The 14050-nt window shown below is 46.5% G+C and overlaps 1 protein-coding gene across 2 annotated transcripts in view; it reads left to right on the forward strand.

Annotated features, from left to right (window-relative positions):
* The window catches only part of LOC307118052 (C4b-binding protein alpha chain-like), an 82534-nt gene that overhangs the window by 45322 nt on the left and 23162 nt on the right, over nucleotides 1-14050 (forward strand). For both annotated transcript variants that reach the window (XR_013815494.1, XM_079803394.1), the window contains exons 14-15: nucleotides 8091-8273; nucleotides 12868-12895. Coding sequence is in view for 1 of the 2 variants with exons in the window: in XM_079803394.1 (XP_079659520.1) it covers nucleotides 8091-8273; nucleotides 12868-12895 (211 nt within the window). In the remaining variant the exon portion in view is untranslated. The remainder of the gene's footprint in view (nucleotides 1-8090; nucleotides 8274-12867; nucleotides 12896-14050) is intronic.

Consider the following 14050-nt stretch of genomic DNA (forward strand, 5'->3'; position numbering starts at 1 on the left):
ACTGTGGTGGGTAACGCTGTCAAATCACTACCCAATTTGGCGGGTTACTTATGTTTACTCACTTTGCTGGAGAAATTTAGTTTAAGCCAAATCTGCGCAGATTTAGTGCAAATATCTCGAGAGTTATCAAGATATATTAAATGCAGTGTATTACGCAGAATCTGTGCATATCTGGCTTACTTGAACATACACATCACTACGCAACAAATAACGGCACACTTGTTCATTTGCATTGAATCAATAACGAAGATTTAAAAATAATTATATAATAATGTGGCGTTTGTTTTGATCCACGTGGTGTTTTGTTCTTTGTACTGTATTCATCTGTCCACCTAAGATACATTTCAGGAGATGGCTGGATGACAGGATTTTGTTTGAATAAAATTTGGATTTCGTACATTATTTTCTTATGATATATCAGGGGCGAACGTCGGTCCTGGAGAGCCACAGTCCTGCAGAGTTTTGCTTTCAAAACACACCTGAGCAAGCTAATCAAGTTCTGAAGGGTCAGAGATTGTCTTATTATATGGAGATGAGAGGGTCTGTATCTCTTACCATTGGAGAAAGCGTAAAGGCTAACTTGAATCACGTGAGGCACCTCGGTGTAATGGCAGTGTCGTCAATGCCCACCGTTCAAAGTTTTATGACAGTCAGTTACAGTTTATGTTAATCAGTTTCTTCTGGATTCGTGTTGGTCCTGTGAATAAATGTTTTATATTAGGTGTTATATCGCTAGTAAAGGTACAGTAGGACTTAGGGGTGTAACAGTACACGCATTCGTACCCAACCGTTTCGGTACAGGGCTTTCGGTTCGGTGCACGTGTAAAAAAAACACACAAAATGACTTATTTTCAATATAAACTGTGATTGTGGACTGAATTTTTTTAACCTTTTATCACAGTCTTGGACATGTCAAAAATTAGAAACAACATTGGCTTTGATGCATTGTTAGTTTTTGTGCAGCATCAGATTTTAATTTTTTCTCCCTCATTTACTGTTCGTGGCTGTTTTTACCCCATTGACTTCCATTATAACCACATTTTTTGATTGCAACGTCATGACACCATATACTCATGGTTTTTTGATTATTAAGGATTTTAATAATCGACATGCGATGGCATAGCATGTCGACCCTTGAGTCACGCCTGCACGTGAAAGGGAGGTTGAAGAAAGGGAGTTGTCTCCACATTGGTGGAAAACCACACTTCGTTGGTTCTCCCAATCCACCCAGATCCAGGATCCTCTGAATCCTCCTCGCCTTCAGTGGAAGCTGGAGAGGATGATGAGGGTGCCACAACAAAATGAGGATCTGACTCTCCTTAGTCTGTGGTGTCAGAGGGAGAAGACAATACATCCTGCAGCTCGCTGGAGGGGTCTGGCTGCATAATCATTTCTAAAACTTCGGTACAATTCAAGCCCCTTCTCGTGTTGCTTGCTTCTCTTCTCACCATCAAATTACCTGCAGGATGGCATGCAAGTGTTTAAATCCACTTGCTTTGTTTTTGTTTAGTCTGCACCTCTCACCATCAAAAGGCAGCAGGTGCATAAATACACTTACTTTGTTTTGGTTTACTCCATGTAGTTCTGAGAGCTGAGGTGCATATTTTGATTTTCTCAAACGCAGGTAAGTGTGCAAAGGTCACACACACACACACACACACACACACACACACACACACACACACACACACACACACACACACACACACACACACACACACACACACACACACACACACACACACACACACACACACACAGACAATAATATGCTGTTATACTCCATATAAAAGTCCATTTAAAACTCCATATAAAAGCCAGAAACTGAGCTTTTTTTTGCACAGACCTATCTAAAGGGTTAATGGTGCCACCTGGTTATCAACTGTAAAAATTACAAATTTTACCTCTTCCCAACAGGGAAAACCATCAACAATCAAAAATGCATGATTATATGGTATTATCATCATGGCTTTGGAATCAAAAAATGTGGTTATAATGGAAGTCAATGGGGCAAAAACGTCTCGGTTACGTATGTAACCTTAGTTCCCTGAGTACGGAACAAGACGCTGCGTCATCGAACTCTGCGTGATTGCATCCTGAAGCACGTGTGTAACCAATCCAATAGCAAGACGGAATGTCATAGGTGGGTGACGTCATAGACCCGGAAACTATAAGGTGGGTGACGTCATAGACCCGGAAACTATAAGGAGCCCGTGAACACAAACAGAAACTAGCTTCTGAAAAGCCTGAAGTAAGCGCTCTTACGGGCATGCAGGGAGTATGGCAGGGTGACGCAGCGTCTCGTTCCCTACTCAGGGAACTAAGGTTACATACGTAACCGAGACGTTCCCTTTCAAGGGAACTCGAGCTGCGTCACTGCTGTGGGAACGACAATACCCACGCCCCCATACAAGCCAGATGCCCATCCGTCATTCTGGCTAGGGAACAAGCACCCTATCTCCTGGGGTGGCATTGAGGTCAAGTTCATAGAACCTCACAAAATTGTGCGGCGAGGACCACCCCGCCGCATCACAGACTTCTTGCAGGGATGCCCCTGATAACAAAGCTTTAGAAGCCGCCATACTCCTAGTAGAGTGGGCCCATACAGCCAAAGGTGAAGGCTGACCGGCCGCCTCATAAGCAAGTGTGATGGCCTCGACCACCCACTTGCTCATTCTCTGCTTGGATGCCGGGCCCTCTCTCGAGGGTGGCCCAAAACACACGAACAGTTGTTCAGTTTTCCTCCACAGGGCAGCTCTGTGAACATAACCATCTAATGCCCGAACCGGGCAGAGCAGATTGAGTGTGTGGCGAGCAGCGAGGCTGAGGGACCGTGAGAACAGGACAAGGTGCGTGCAGTCGGCCTCGTGTCTCACAGAGGAGTGACGGGAGTATAAAGGAGGAGCGACGACAGTGAGACATGAGGCCGACGGCACGCAGCTGGCGCTCATCCTCACTAATGTCCACAGAGTGTTTCTTGGTCTGACGTCAGAAAGGGAGGAGGACAAAAGGCCTGCAGTATCACAGGACCCACAACATTAGTAGGGACCGTGGGAATATAACCCGGACTGGGAAATAAGAAAGCCTTAACCATGCCGGGCGCAAATTCCAAGCACGAGGGTGCCACCAGAGCCGGCCCAAGACATAAGCGAACTAAGCGGCTGCCAGGGGGCCCCCCAGAGCACATGAAATGACTTATTGCTGTAGCCTATATGTTATTTTATGATGATTGAAATCCCGAAATGGCCTTAAACAATTACTAAATAAACTGCAAAAAGTTAAGTTTCCTAATATATGCACGCATTGATTCTGACAGCACTGCAAGCTGTGCCGCATCGGCCGGACACTATTCGCTTGTTGGGTTCAAACAAGCCTGTAGTGCTCCTGTCAGAAACTGAAGCCTCCTCCCCTCGATCGCCCCCCGGTGGCCGGTCCCAGTATAGCTCATAAACTCCACCTCACCATGTATTAGAATGGACGCGAGACACACTAAACAATTCCATTACACTTCAAATAATTGTTTCCTAAAGCTGGTTTCTATCATTTTGGGCAGTTTTTATCACGATGATTTCATTTCAAGTGTTCGTTTTTTAAATAAGTTATTTGATACTATAAAAACGGGGGGTGTGACGTCATGATTGACAGCAGAGATGACGGCTTCTCTGAGTGAAGTTGTCACTGAGGCACTAACGGAATTTTTTCTGCATTTTTGGGAGGAGATTGGAGCTTTAGCTTTCATTTCTACATTTCCATAACTGTTTATTTCACACCATCATAATGAATTGTTCTGAATCTGTGAGAGTGTGGGCGGCTTTTGATAATCGCATCTCTACTTCCTGCTCTCTACTGCGCAACTCCGGTCCCGAGATCGCTAATGCGCAGACTCTGTCCCAAGATGTCAGCTCTGTGTGCGGCCTCCGAAAGCTTCAACTCTGGTCAGCGGAAGTCAATGAAGTTGCGTCGTCCATATTTTTTTACGGTCTATGGGTTCAAAGTCCAAAGTGCGAGAAAACCAGCGCTAAAACATACTCGTCAGTTGCCCGGTAACCTTGAATGGATGGATTTGAGAATGCGCTGGTTTAGTGTGAATATCTTGTCTGACGGGCTGCATGTTTTGGACGGAGTACAGCATAGCTTCCAGTTTCTCAGTAAATGTTTTTTCTGCGAGTGCTATATCGTCCCCTTGGAATTATAAGTTGTGTAGCCTACATTTTGGAAGTTTTATTTAGACCATTAAAAGGTTCTTTCTACACAGTTGAATGGAATGCAAAAAATAATGTTCTGTTTAATGTTTGAAATAAATCAACATTTCTTGTTTTTAAAAGAACTCTCTTCTGCTCAACAAGGCTGTATTTATTTGATTAAAAATACTGTAAAAACAGAAATATTGTGAAATAATATAATAATGTAAAACAGCTGTTTTCTATGTGAATATACAGGATAGTAAAGTGTAATTTATTCCTGTGATCAAAGCTGAATTTATCATCATTACTCCGGTCTTCAGTGTCACATGATCCTTCACTAATCATTCTCATAAGAGGATCTGATGATCAACAAACATTTATGATTATCCGTGTTAAAAACAGTTGTGTACAATATTTTTTGGATTTTTTGAAAGCCTTTTATTTCAGAGAAATGCCGTTCTTTTGAACCTTCTATTCATCAAAGAATCCTCGGGAAAAGTGAGCATATTCAGCATAAGAGACTAGGCTACTTAAAAGAATAAAAAAAAAAAAAACATTCATATCCCAGTCTGAACTGTAGTACTATAAGGCTTTGAATATTAACACCTGACCACTCTTGTGGGTTTTCTACAGACACAATTAAAAACATGACAGCCAGACATGATGTAAGCAACACAGCAACTACTAACATTGATGTGCGAATTATCAAGAATTGACAATAGTCAATTGTATTGGTGGCGCCGAGGGGCCCCAAAATAAAATTCTGCTTAGGGCCCCATAAGGGCTTGGGCCGGCCCTGGGTGCCACAGACAAAGCTTGAATCCAATTCTTTTAAGAGACGAGATAGCGAGCAAAAACAATGCTTTTAAGGTGAGAAACTTCTCAGGGACCTCTTCAATTGGTTCAAACAGGGCCAAAGACAAGCCCTGTAAAACAATAGCCAGGTCCCAAGCCAGGCACCCTGGTGCGAACCACTGTTTTAAGTCTCAAAGTGCCACGAAGGAAACGAGTAATAAGCGGGTGTTGCCCCAAAGAAACACCACCCAAAGGAGTGTGGTAAGCTGCTAAGGCCGCCACATACACCTTTATTGTGGAAGGAGCTAACCCTGTGGAGAACTTCTCCTGCAGGATATCCAGCACTGCACCAACCGGACAGTTAACTTGGTCCCACTGGTGGTCCCCACACCATGAAGTGAAAAGTTTCCACTTCAAGGCATAAAGTTTCCTCGTGGAGGGAGCTCTAGACTGTAGAATGGTCTCCACAACCTCAGTTAAGAGACCTGAACTCATGAGCTGGGCCCCCTCAGAGGCCAAGCTTACAGTTTCCACAGCTCTGGGTGAGGGTGCAGGATTGCTCCCCTCGCCTGAGAGTAGGTCTCTCCTGATCGGAATCTCCATAGGAGAGCCGTCGAGGAGAGACACTACGTCGGGAACGGGGCTACTAGAACTGGGCTACTAGCAAAAGACGGGCCCCGTCCCGACGCACTCTCTCTAGAACTCCCAGAAGCAGAGCAGTCGGGGGAAATGCGTACAGAGGCAGCCTCGGCCACTCCTGTACCATAGCATCCAGTCCCAGGGGAGCTGGATGCGTTAGGGAGAACCAAAGATGACAGTGAGCAGTCTCTGATGCGAACAGATCGACATCCGCTCTGCTGAAGTTCTCCCACAGGAGCTTCACCACCTCGGTGTGGAGTCTCCATTCCCCGGGCCTCGGCCCCTGTCTCGACAGGATGTCTGCTTCCACATTTAAATGCCCCGGGATATAAGCTGCCCTGATCGAGCGCAGCTTCCTTTGGGCCCAAAGGAGGATCTGAAGAGCCAGTCTGTATAGCGGGCGTGATCTCAACCCCGAGTGACTCGATGACACGGAGCTCCCAACACTGGGCCTTGAACCAAGAACCAAGGCTGTTTCCACATCACCAAGGCACGAAGGCATCGTCGCGTGACCTTGATCACGTTGGACGCTGCTGCCATCAGACCCAACAGTCTCTGATACTGTTTGACAGTGAGTGGCTGGTCTAGCTTTACCCCTTTCACTGCTGAGAGGATTGTCCCCACCCGAGGCTCTGACAGGCGAGCCCTCATGGTGATCGTATCCCAACTGACCCCCAGATAAGTAGTTCTCTGAGCTGGCAAAATAACGCTTTTCTTGGAGTTTAGTCTCAGCCCTAATTTCCTCATGTGTGCGAGGACATCTCGATGTTGAACCGCCATCTGACCTGACTGTGCTAGGATCAGCCAGTCGTCTATGTAGTTGAGAATTCTGCGTCTACACATTTCGGGAAGGTGCGGGTTGACAGTCCTAGACCGAACGGAAAAAAAACGATTTTAGTACGCTTCTCCCCCGAAAGCGAACCTCAGGAACTTTCTGTGCTGTGGAAGGATGGATACATGGAAGTATGCATCCTTTAGATCTATCGTGACAAACCAGTCCTCGGACCTGATCTGGGGCACGATCTGTTTGAGTGAAAGCATCTTGAACTTGAGCTTTGCTACGGCACGATTGAGAATGTGCAGATCTAAAATGGGGAGCAACCCCCCATCCTTTTTTGGCACAATGAAGTACCGGCTGTAAAACCCTGACTCCCTGCTGGCTAGAGGAACCCTTTCTCTAGCCTTTTTTCGCAGAAGAGTCTGTACTTATTGAGACATAACCAGAGCCTGCTCAGGGCCCACCAATGTGGGCAGAACCCCGTTGAAACTGGGAGGACGACACATGAATTGAATGGCGTACCTCCTCTTTATAAAAATGCAAGACCCAACGTGAAATATTTGAAAGATTCTCCCACTCTACCAAAAAATCTACTAAGGGTACCAGCCTCTCGAGGCTGGCTTCTGATGTACTCTGCAGTCTGCACAGCGAGCGCAGCGCCCTGCAGAGGCGAACCGGCAGGGAACAACTGGCCCGACTGCACTGTGACCCTCCTCAGAGGGCGCGAACCATCTTCGGATGATTCGTGAGGGCTCTCCACGCCCCGGCATTGCGGCGGGGTTAGCGGATCGACCCTGTGAGGCAGGGCTATACAGTGCGACATATATGTTACCAAATTAATAAAAACACAATATATTTACAGCAGTGTGCTTTCTATCATCCGCCGTGCACATTTTTGATGACGTAAGATGAACAAGTGCACCAGGGTTCGATAGAATCAAGTTGAGTGTGAAACCAGACCAGCGCTGCGGGGGGCGCCGGGAACAATCGCGTTTGGACATGACCACAGCAAACGTGCCCAGTGTTAAAGCCCCCTTAATGTGCATTAAAAAAAAGCAAACAACCTCTTTCCAAACTTGTAATGAGAAGCGTTTACAAACCTGTTGTCCAACAAAAGAGAACATTTAATCAAGTGTTTGAAATAACTTACTTTTGTAATCTGACAGGTTTAACATCACAGAATGAGGCAGAAATTATATTATTTTATAATACTCTGTAGTACAGTGATAGATTCCCGGTGTTGAGACGTGTACAGTACTTTTTTTCTTTCTCAGTGAATACATAAGATAAAATAAGACAAAAATTAAGACATTACAGTCACAAATTTTTTTATCATAATTTAATATTTTATTATAAAACCTTAGACCTTTCTAATGATTTATGTTTTCTCTAAAATATAATAATAATAATTGTTATTATTATTCTTAAATATTTGTATTGTATAGCACTTTTTGCATTTTTCAGACATGGTAACAGACATGTATTTAATACATGTGCTACAATTCTGTGGGCTGTGCTACAAAACTTTCAACCTCTGTAGCACAGTGCTATGTGCAAAAAAAGTTAACGTACAGCCCTGCTGTGAGGGCACCGAATTGTTTTATTTTTTTACAACTGTTTGTGTTATTTAATAGATCGCAAGAATATGTCTTACTGTTCATTTGTCCATTTGATTAATTCTCTCTATTTTTTAGGGTCTTCCAATAGAGTTGGAGTTGTAGTTGGAGTTGTAGTTGGAGTTGGAGTTGTAGTTGGAGTTGCAGTTGCAGTTGCAGTTGGATGTGTAGTTGGACGTGTAGTTGGAGCTGGAGCTGGAGCTGTAGCTGGAGGTACAGCTGGAGGTGGAGCTGGAGCTGCAGCTGGATTTGCAGCTGGAGGTAAGTCTCAGTCTGCATAATTCACCAGATAATCTACATGTCTACAAAAAACCACTACAGTTATGAAATAATTTCTAAAAATCTAAACAATTGGCTCATCTTTTATAATTAACATAACTAATAATGCAAGGAGACAGATATGGTTGAAACTTTCCTCTTATTTATTATTATTTTGATTACTCACCCCTTTACTGTATTTTCCAGAAATTAAGTTGCACCTGCCTATAGGTCACCCCAGGCCAATATTGTATTGTTGAGAGAAAAATGAAAACACACAGACAAGTCGCATCAGTGTACAAGTCACATTTTAGTATTACATTCTAAAATTATGTAAAATGCCAGTAGATAAAACGAAATGTATAAACATGTATTTTACCTTCACTCCACAGCAAATCCTTTAAATTTAACAATATTGAAAACAGAACAGGAATGAAAAATATAAGTTTAAAGTTAACAAATTATAGTACCATTTATTATAATCGTCACTTCTTATAAACGCCATGCCTGAACAATTTGATTTAAAGAAAAACTGAAACTGCTAGTGTGTGGGAAATGTGCTATACAAATAAACTTATCAAATCGGCACAAATCAAATGTGACTGCTTTGTTGATAAACAGATTTTGCTTGCTACTACTTATATAATTCATTCAATTAACGTCAAGCATGTTTTAGATGATAAAAATCATGACGTATTCCATAAAATATGGTTTCCCTTTCATTCAGTCACTCCGAGTAACGTCAGTGACTGACGAATGGGGGTTTCGCTTACAAGCCAATTATCTTCGAGATCTTAGAAAACGCCCGACGGCAGTGCCAATGCCATGGGCATGCGGAATTTGCATGCGTAACTCCGCCCCACCGCGTGGGTATATAAGGAAGTATGCTGGCAATATCGCATTATGTTTCTGCTTCGGAGCCAAGAGCATCTCTTCACCCCTGCAAGCCTGAATTCTCAAGTCCTCTCTTCAGTCTTTGAGACGAGCGGTTCTCCAGGGTGTTGGTGTGACGGCGTGTTCCAGCGATCTCACATTACCTGCCTGCTGATCTGTTCAGTGATCTGCAACAGCTGTGTGTGTTTTCCCTGGGCGCTTCGGCTCTCTGCAGAGCTTTCCTCTCACAAAAAGAGCTTGCGCGTGGCACGTCTTTTTCAAGACGATTCGCACATGCACAAGGGTAGAGCCGACCCAGGCTCCCGCCCGGCCCCAGCAGCAGCCTTCACCTGGGCCGTGCCGTGGAGGTGGTTGCAGGATTACGCCCAGTCCGCTCCGACTAAACGCCAGGCTGGATGTGGACAACTCAGAGATGGGTTCCAGTTCTTTCCAGGGGATGGTAGCAGGGCCTCTCCTTCCCCCGGTGGAGGCCCTGGGGAAAATCCTTCCGCTGCTTGCCCTCGGGCTAGCAGCGCTAGGAAAGAACTCATGTCCCCATCTCTGAGGACCCAGAAACCGGTGATGGCAGTGTGCGCCGCCCCCGGGCCGCGCTGCTCTCGTCCCTCTCTCTCACCAGCCTCCTCTCAGAGCAGACCCCAGTGGAACGTGTGTCCTTCCCTAGTCTCCTCTGTCAGCACCCAGCTGCTGACTGTGCCCCAACACAGGGACGCTACGCCTCCCACGTCTGGGCCAGTCACACTGCCTCGCTGCCCCACCCGGCGTACGTCTGCGGTCAGCTTTCTACGGGCTGGTGTGCCCTAAGAACAAGTTTCCAGGCATGTTGTTGTGTCCCAGCGCCTCCTGCATGCCAATTGCCTCAAGTTGCTGACAGTATGGTTCACCCTGCACCACTTCCGAGCGCTGCTGAAGGGTCAACATGTACTAGTCCGGTCAGACAACACGGCCACTGTAGCGTACATCAACCACCAGGGTGATCTACGCTCCCGCCGTATGTCTCAACTCGCCCGTCATCTCGTTCTATGGAGTCAGAAGCATCTGAGGTCCCTTCGTGCTGTCCATATCCCGGGAGAACTGACCCATGTAGCCGACAAGCTCTCACGGTCTCAGCCACTTCCTAGAGAATGGAGACTCCATCACCAGTCGGCGACGCACAGGTAGATCTGTTTGCCTCCCATGACTCTTCCCACTGCAGCCTGTTCTCTCCCTGACCGAGGGCACGCTCAGCACGGATGCACTGGTGCAAAGCTGGCCGCGGGACCTACGCAAGTATGCCTTCCTTCTCGCACAGGTTCTGTGCAAGATCAAGGAGCAGGTCATTTTGGTCGCCCCGTACTGGCCCGGCCGGACCTGGTTCTCAGGATTCCTACTCCTTGCGACAGCTAGCCTGACGTTGTCATACTCAATTCTAGTCAGAAATTGAGTCTGATACTGCTCCGTTGGGCTGTGATTATGAGGCGGGTTTCAACCGAGCCAGGAAAGACCTCAATTGGATAGACCTACAACCAATACGAGCAACGGAGCGACGCATAATGTTAATTGTCAAATATCAACAGAACTCAACTGCACTGTGTTGCCAAGTTCGCGGGTTGTTTATCATGTCCGCGGGTTGAAGCGACCCCAATTATGTGATATACAGAATGCGAATTTTAGCAGGCAGCCCTGCTAAAATAACACATATTTTACCCCCCAAATGCCATTCCCCCCCCCCCCCCCCCCCCCCCCCCGAAAGCTATTGGGCTTGTTTTTGGCTAGTTTTGAATAGCAATTGGGCGGGTTTTGTTGTAAAAACTTGGCAACCCTGTCTACACACACGCTGGAATAAGTTACGTTAAAAGAAAAAGATGAGTGTAAACGATCTTTGCCGGTGTTGTAAAAAAGATTTTAAAGATACACAGAGTACTTACCAACACGATCATCATTTCTGAGAGAAATAGTAAAGGTGAATGCATATACGAACAAGTTCTCCGTTTAGGATTAGAACAAATTCAACCCAAGCGCCTTTGATGACGTGGATGATTACGTTACTGTTCATCAATGTCCATCATCGTCTTAAGCCCGCCATGACAATTTCATTGGTCCGAACAGTTTCTGTTCAGGCATAATTACTTCTCTATGGAGCAAGTCCAGACCGAACTGCCCGAGCACAATTGTTGTGGGCGGGGCTAAGTTCGGCTGGCATCCAGGCTATGTGACAGCCCCTCCCTGGCCGATTCCTCTGAGGAAGGACTTTCTCTCTCAGAGACGGGGCACCCTTTGGCACACGCGTCCCAAACTTTGGAAACTCCACGTGTGGCTCCTGGATGGGACGCGGCTGGTTTGAGTACCCTACCACCTCCGGTGGTGGCTACTATCACTTCCGCTAAGGCAGAGTCTACCCTACACGCCTATGCGTTGAAGTGGAACCTCTTCGTTACCTGGTGTTCTTCTCACCAAGAAGACCCCTGGAAATGCCCGATCGGTCTGTGCTCTCGTTCCTCCAGGAAGGGTTGGATCGAAGGCTGTCTCCTTCCACCCTCAAGGTTTACGTGGCCGCTATATCTGCCTACCTCGACCTCTTGGAGAACAAACAGGTAAGTCAGCACCACCTGATCATCAGGTTCCTGAGGGGAGCCAGGAGACTACATCCTCCTCGCTCTCCCATCGTACCCTCTTGGGACCTCGCAGTAGTTCTAGATGCTCTGCAGAGGGCTCCCTTTTTAGATCTTAAATTCCTGTCAATGAAGACAGTGCTCCTGACCGCTTTGGCCTCCATCAAGAGGGTAGGGGACCTGCAGGCATTTTCGGTTGATGAAGCGTGCCTGGAGTTCGGGCCGGGTAATCTCACGTGATCCTGAGGCCTGGATATGTGCCCAAGGTTCCCACCACTCCGTTCGGAGACCAGGTGGTGAGCCTGCAAGCGCTGCCTTGGAGGAGGCAGACCCAGCCTTGGCACTGCTCTGTTCAGTACGCGCTCTCCGCGCTTATGTAGACAGGACGCAGTGTTTCAGGACCTCAGACCAGCTCTTTGTCTGTTATGGTGGGAAGCTGAAGGGAAAGGCTTTCTCAAAACCGAGGTTGTCTCACTGGATAGTGGACGCCATTGGTTTGGCTTACCAGACGCTGGGGCGTCCATGCTCCCTTGGGGTTAGGGCTCACACAGCTCCGCCCTAGCCACCGCAGGGCACTGGAAGACAGCCGAGTGGAGTGGTTGTATTGGGACCCCCATTCGTCAGTCACTGACGTTACTCGGAGTGACTGAACGAAAGGGAACGTCTCGTTACATATGTAACCCTTGTTCCCTGAGGAGGGAACGGAGACTTAACATCCCTCTGCCACATCCGCTGTACCGCTGGAACGGCCGAGAGTTCAGTCTTGGCTCCTCAGCAGGTAAACATAATGCGATTATTGCCAGCGTACTTCCTTATATACCCACGCGGTGGGGCGGAGTTACGCGTTGCAAATTCCGCATGCCCATGGCATAGGCATTTTCTAAGATTTCGAAGATGATTGGCTTCTAAGCAAAACCCCCATTCGTCAGTCACTGACGTTACGTCTCCGTTCCCTCCTCAGGGAACAAGGGTTACATATGTAACCGAGACGATTTTTCCAAACTTATAGATTTACGTTGCTAGCAAGTTTTGAAACTGTATCATTTTTATTTTTATTTGTGTAATATTTGATAAATACTTGCATTTGTAATACTTGCAATTTCTCTGTTTATTAGTAATTTACTGTTGCTGGAAATACTTTGGGTAAGTTATCTTCATCTTCTCAGTTGTTACTTGCTTATGTGTTTTCTAATATTGTTCTTGCTTATGTGTTTTCTAATATTGTTCTTACACACTTAAATTGGTTAATAAATGAATGCCTTGCATTCAGATTTGCAAAACAGGTGGAAGATTTGGGTAAGATTTCCACAAATTTTCCATGGGAAATGGAGAGGCCTTTTGAGGGTTTTAAAGGTCCCATGGAATGACATTTTCATTTTATGAGTTTTTTTAACATTAATATGAGAAATAAAATTCCCCTAGCCTGTATCCGGTTGTAAAGTCTGACGTCACGCGGCAGCGCTTCCGGGTCCAAACGCCCTCTCATACCACAAGAAAAACAACAAACGGTGCTTATATACACACACAATGTGGTGTAATACTACAAAAAAATATAATCATAACCTTTTATGTGTGGATTATTTTAGTGATTCATCTTTTATAAATCGTTAAAATATTATGTCTGTGACGCTGTGAGCAAAGAGACTGTTGTGTCGACTAAGTATTTAAAATATTTAACTTTTTTAAATGTTTCCATCCATCCATCATCTTCCGCTTATCCGGGGCCGGGTCGCGGGGGCAACAGTCTAAGCAGAGAAGCCCAGACTTCCCTCTCCCTAGCCACTTCCTCCAGCTCTTCCGGGGGAACCCCGAGGTGTTCCCAGGCCAGCCGGGAGACATAGTCCCTCCAGCGTGTCCTAGGTCTTCCCCGGGGCCTCCTCCCGGTGGGACGTGCCTGGAACACCTCCCTGGGAAGGCGTCCAGGAGGCATCCGAAATAGATGCCCGAGCCACCTCAGCTGGCTCCTGTCGATGTGGAGGAGCAGCGGCTCTACTCCGAGTTCCTCCCGAGTGACTGAGCTCCTCACCCTATCTCTAAGGGAGCGCCCAGCCACCCTACGGAGAAAGCTCATTTCGGCCACCTGTATCCGGGATCTTGTCCTTTCGGTCATGACCCACAGCTCATGACCATAGGTGAGAGTAGGAACGTAGATTGACCGGTAAATCGAGAGCTTTGCCTTGCAGCTCAGCTTCTTCTTTACCACGACAGACCGGTACATCGACCGCATTACTGCAGAAGCTGCACCGATCCGTCTGTCAATCTCCCGTTCCATCCTTCCCTCACTCGTGAACAAGACCC

The sequence above is a fragment of the Gobio gobio genome (genome assembly GCF_949357685.1).
Source record: "Gobio gobio genome assembly, chromosome: 21".
NCBI lineage: Eukaryota > Metazoa > Chordata > Actinopteri > Cypriniformes > Gobionidae > Gobio > Gobio gobio.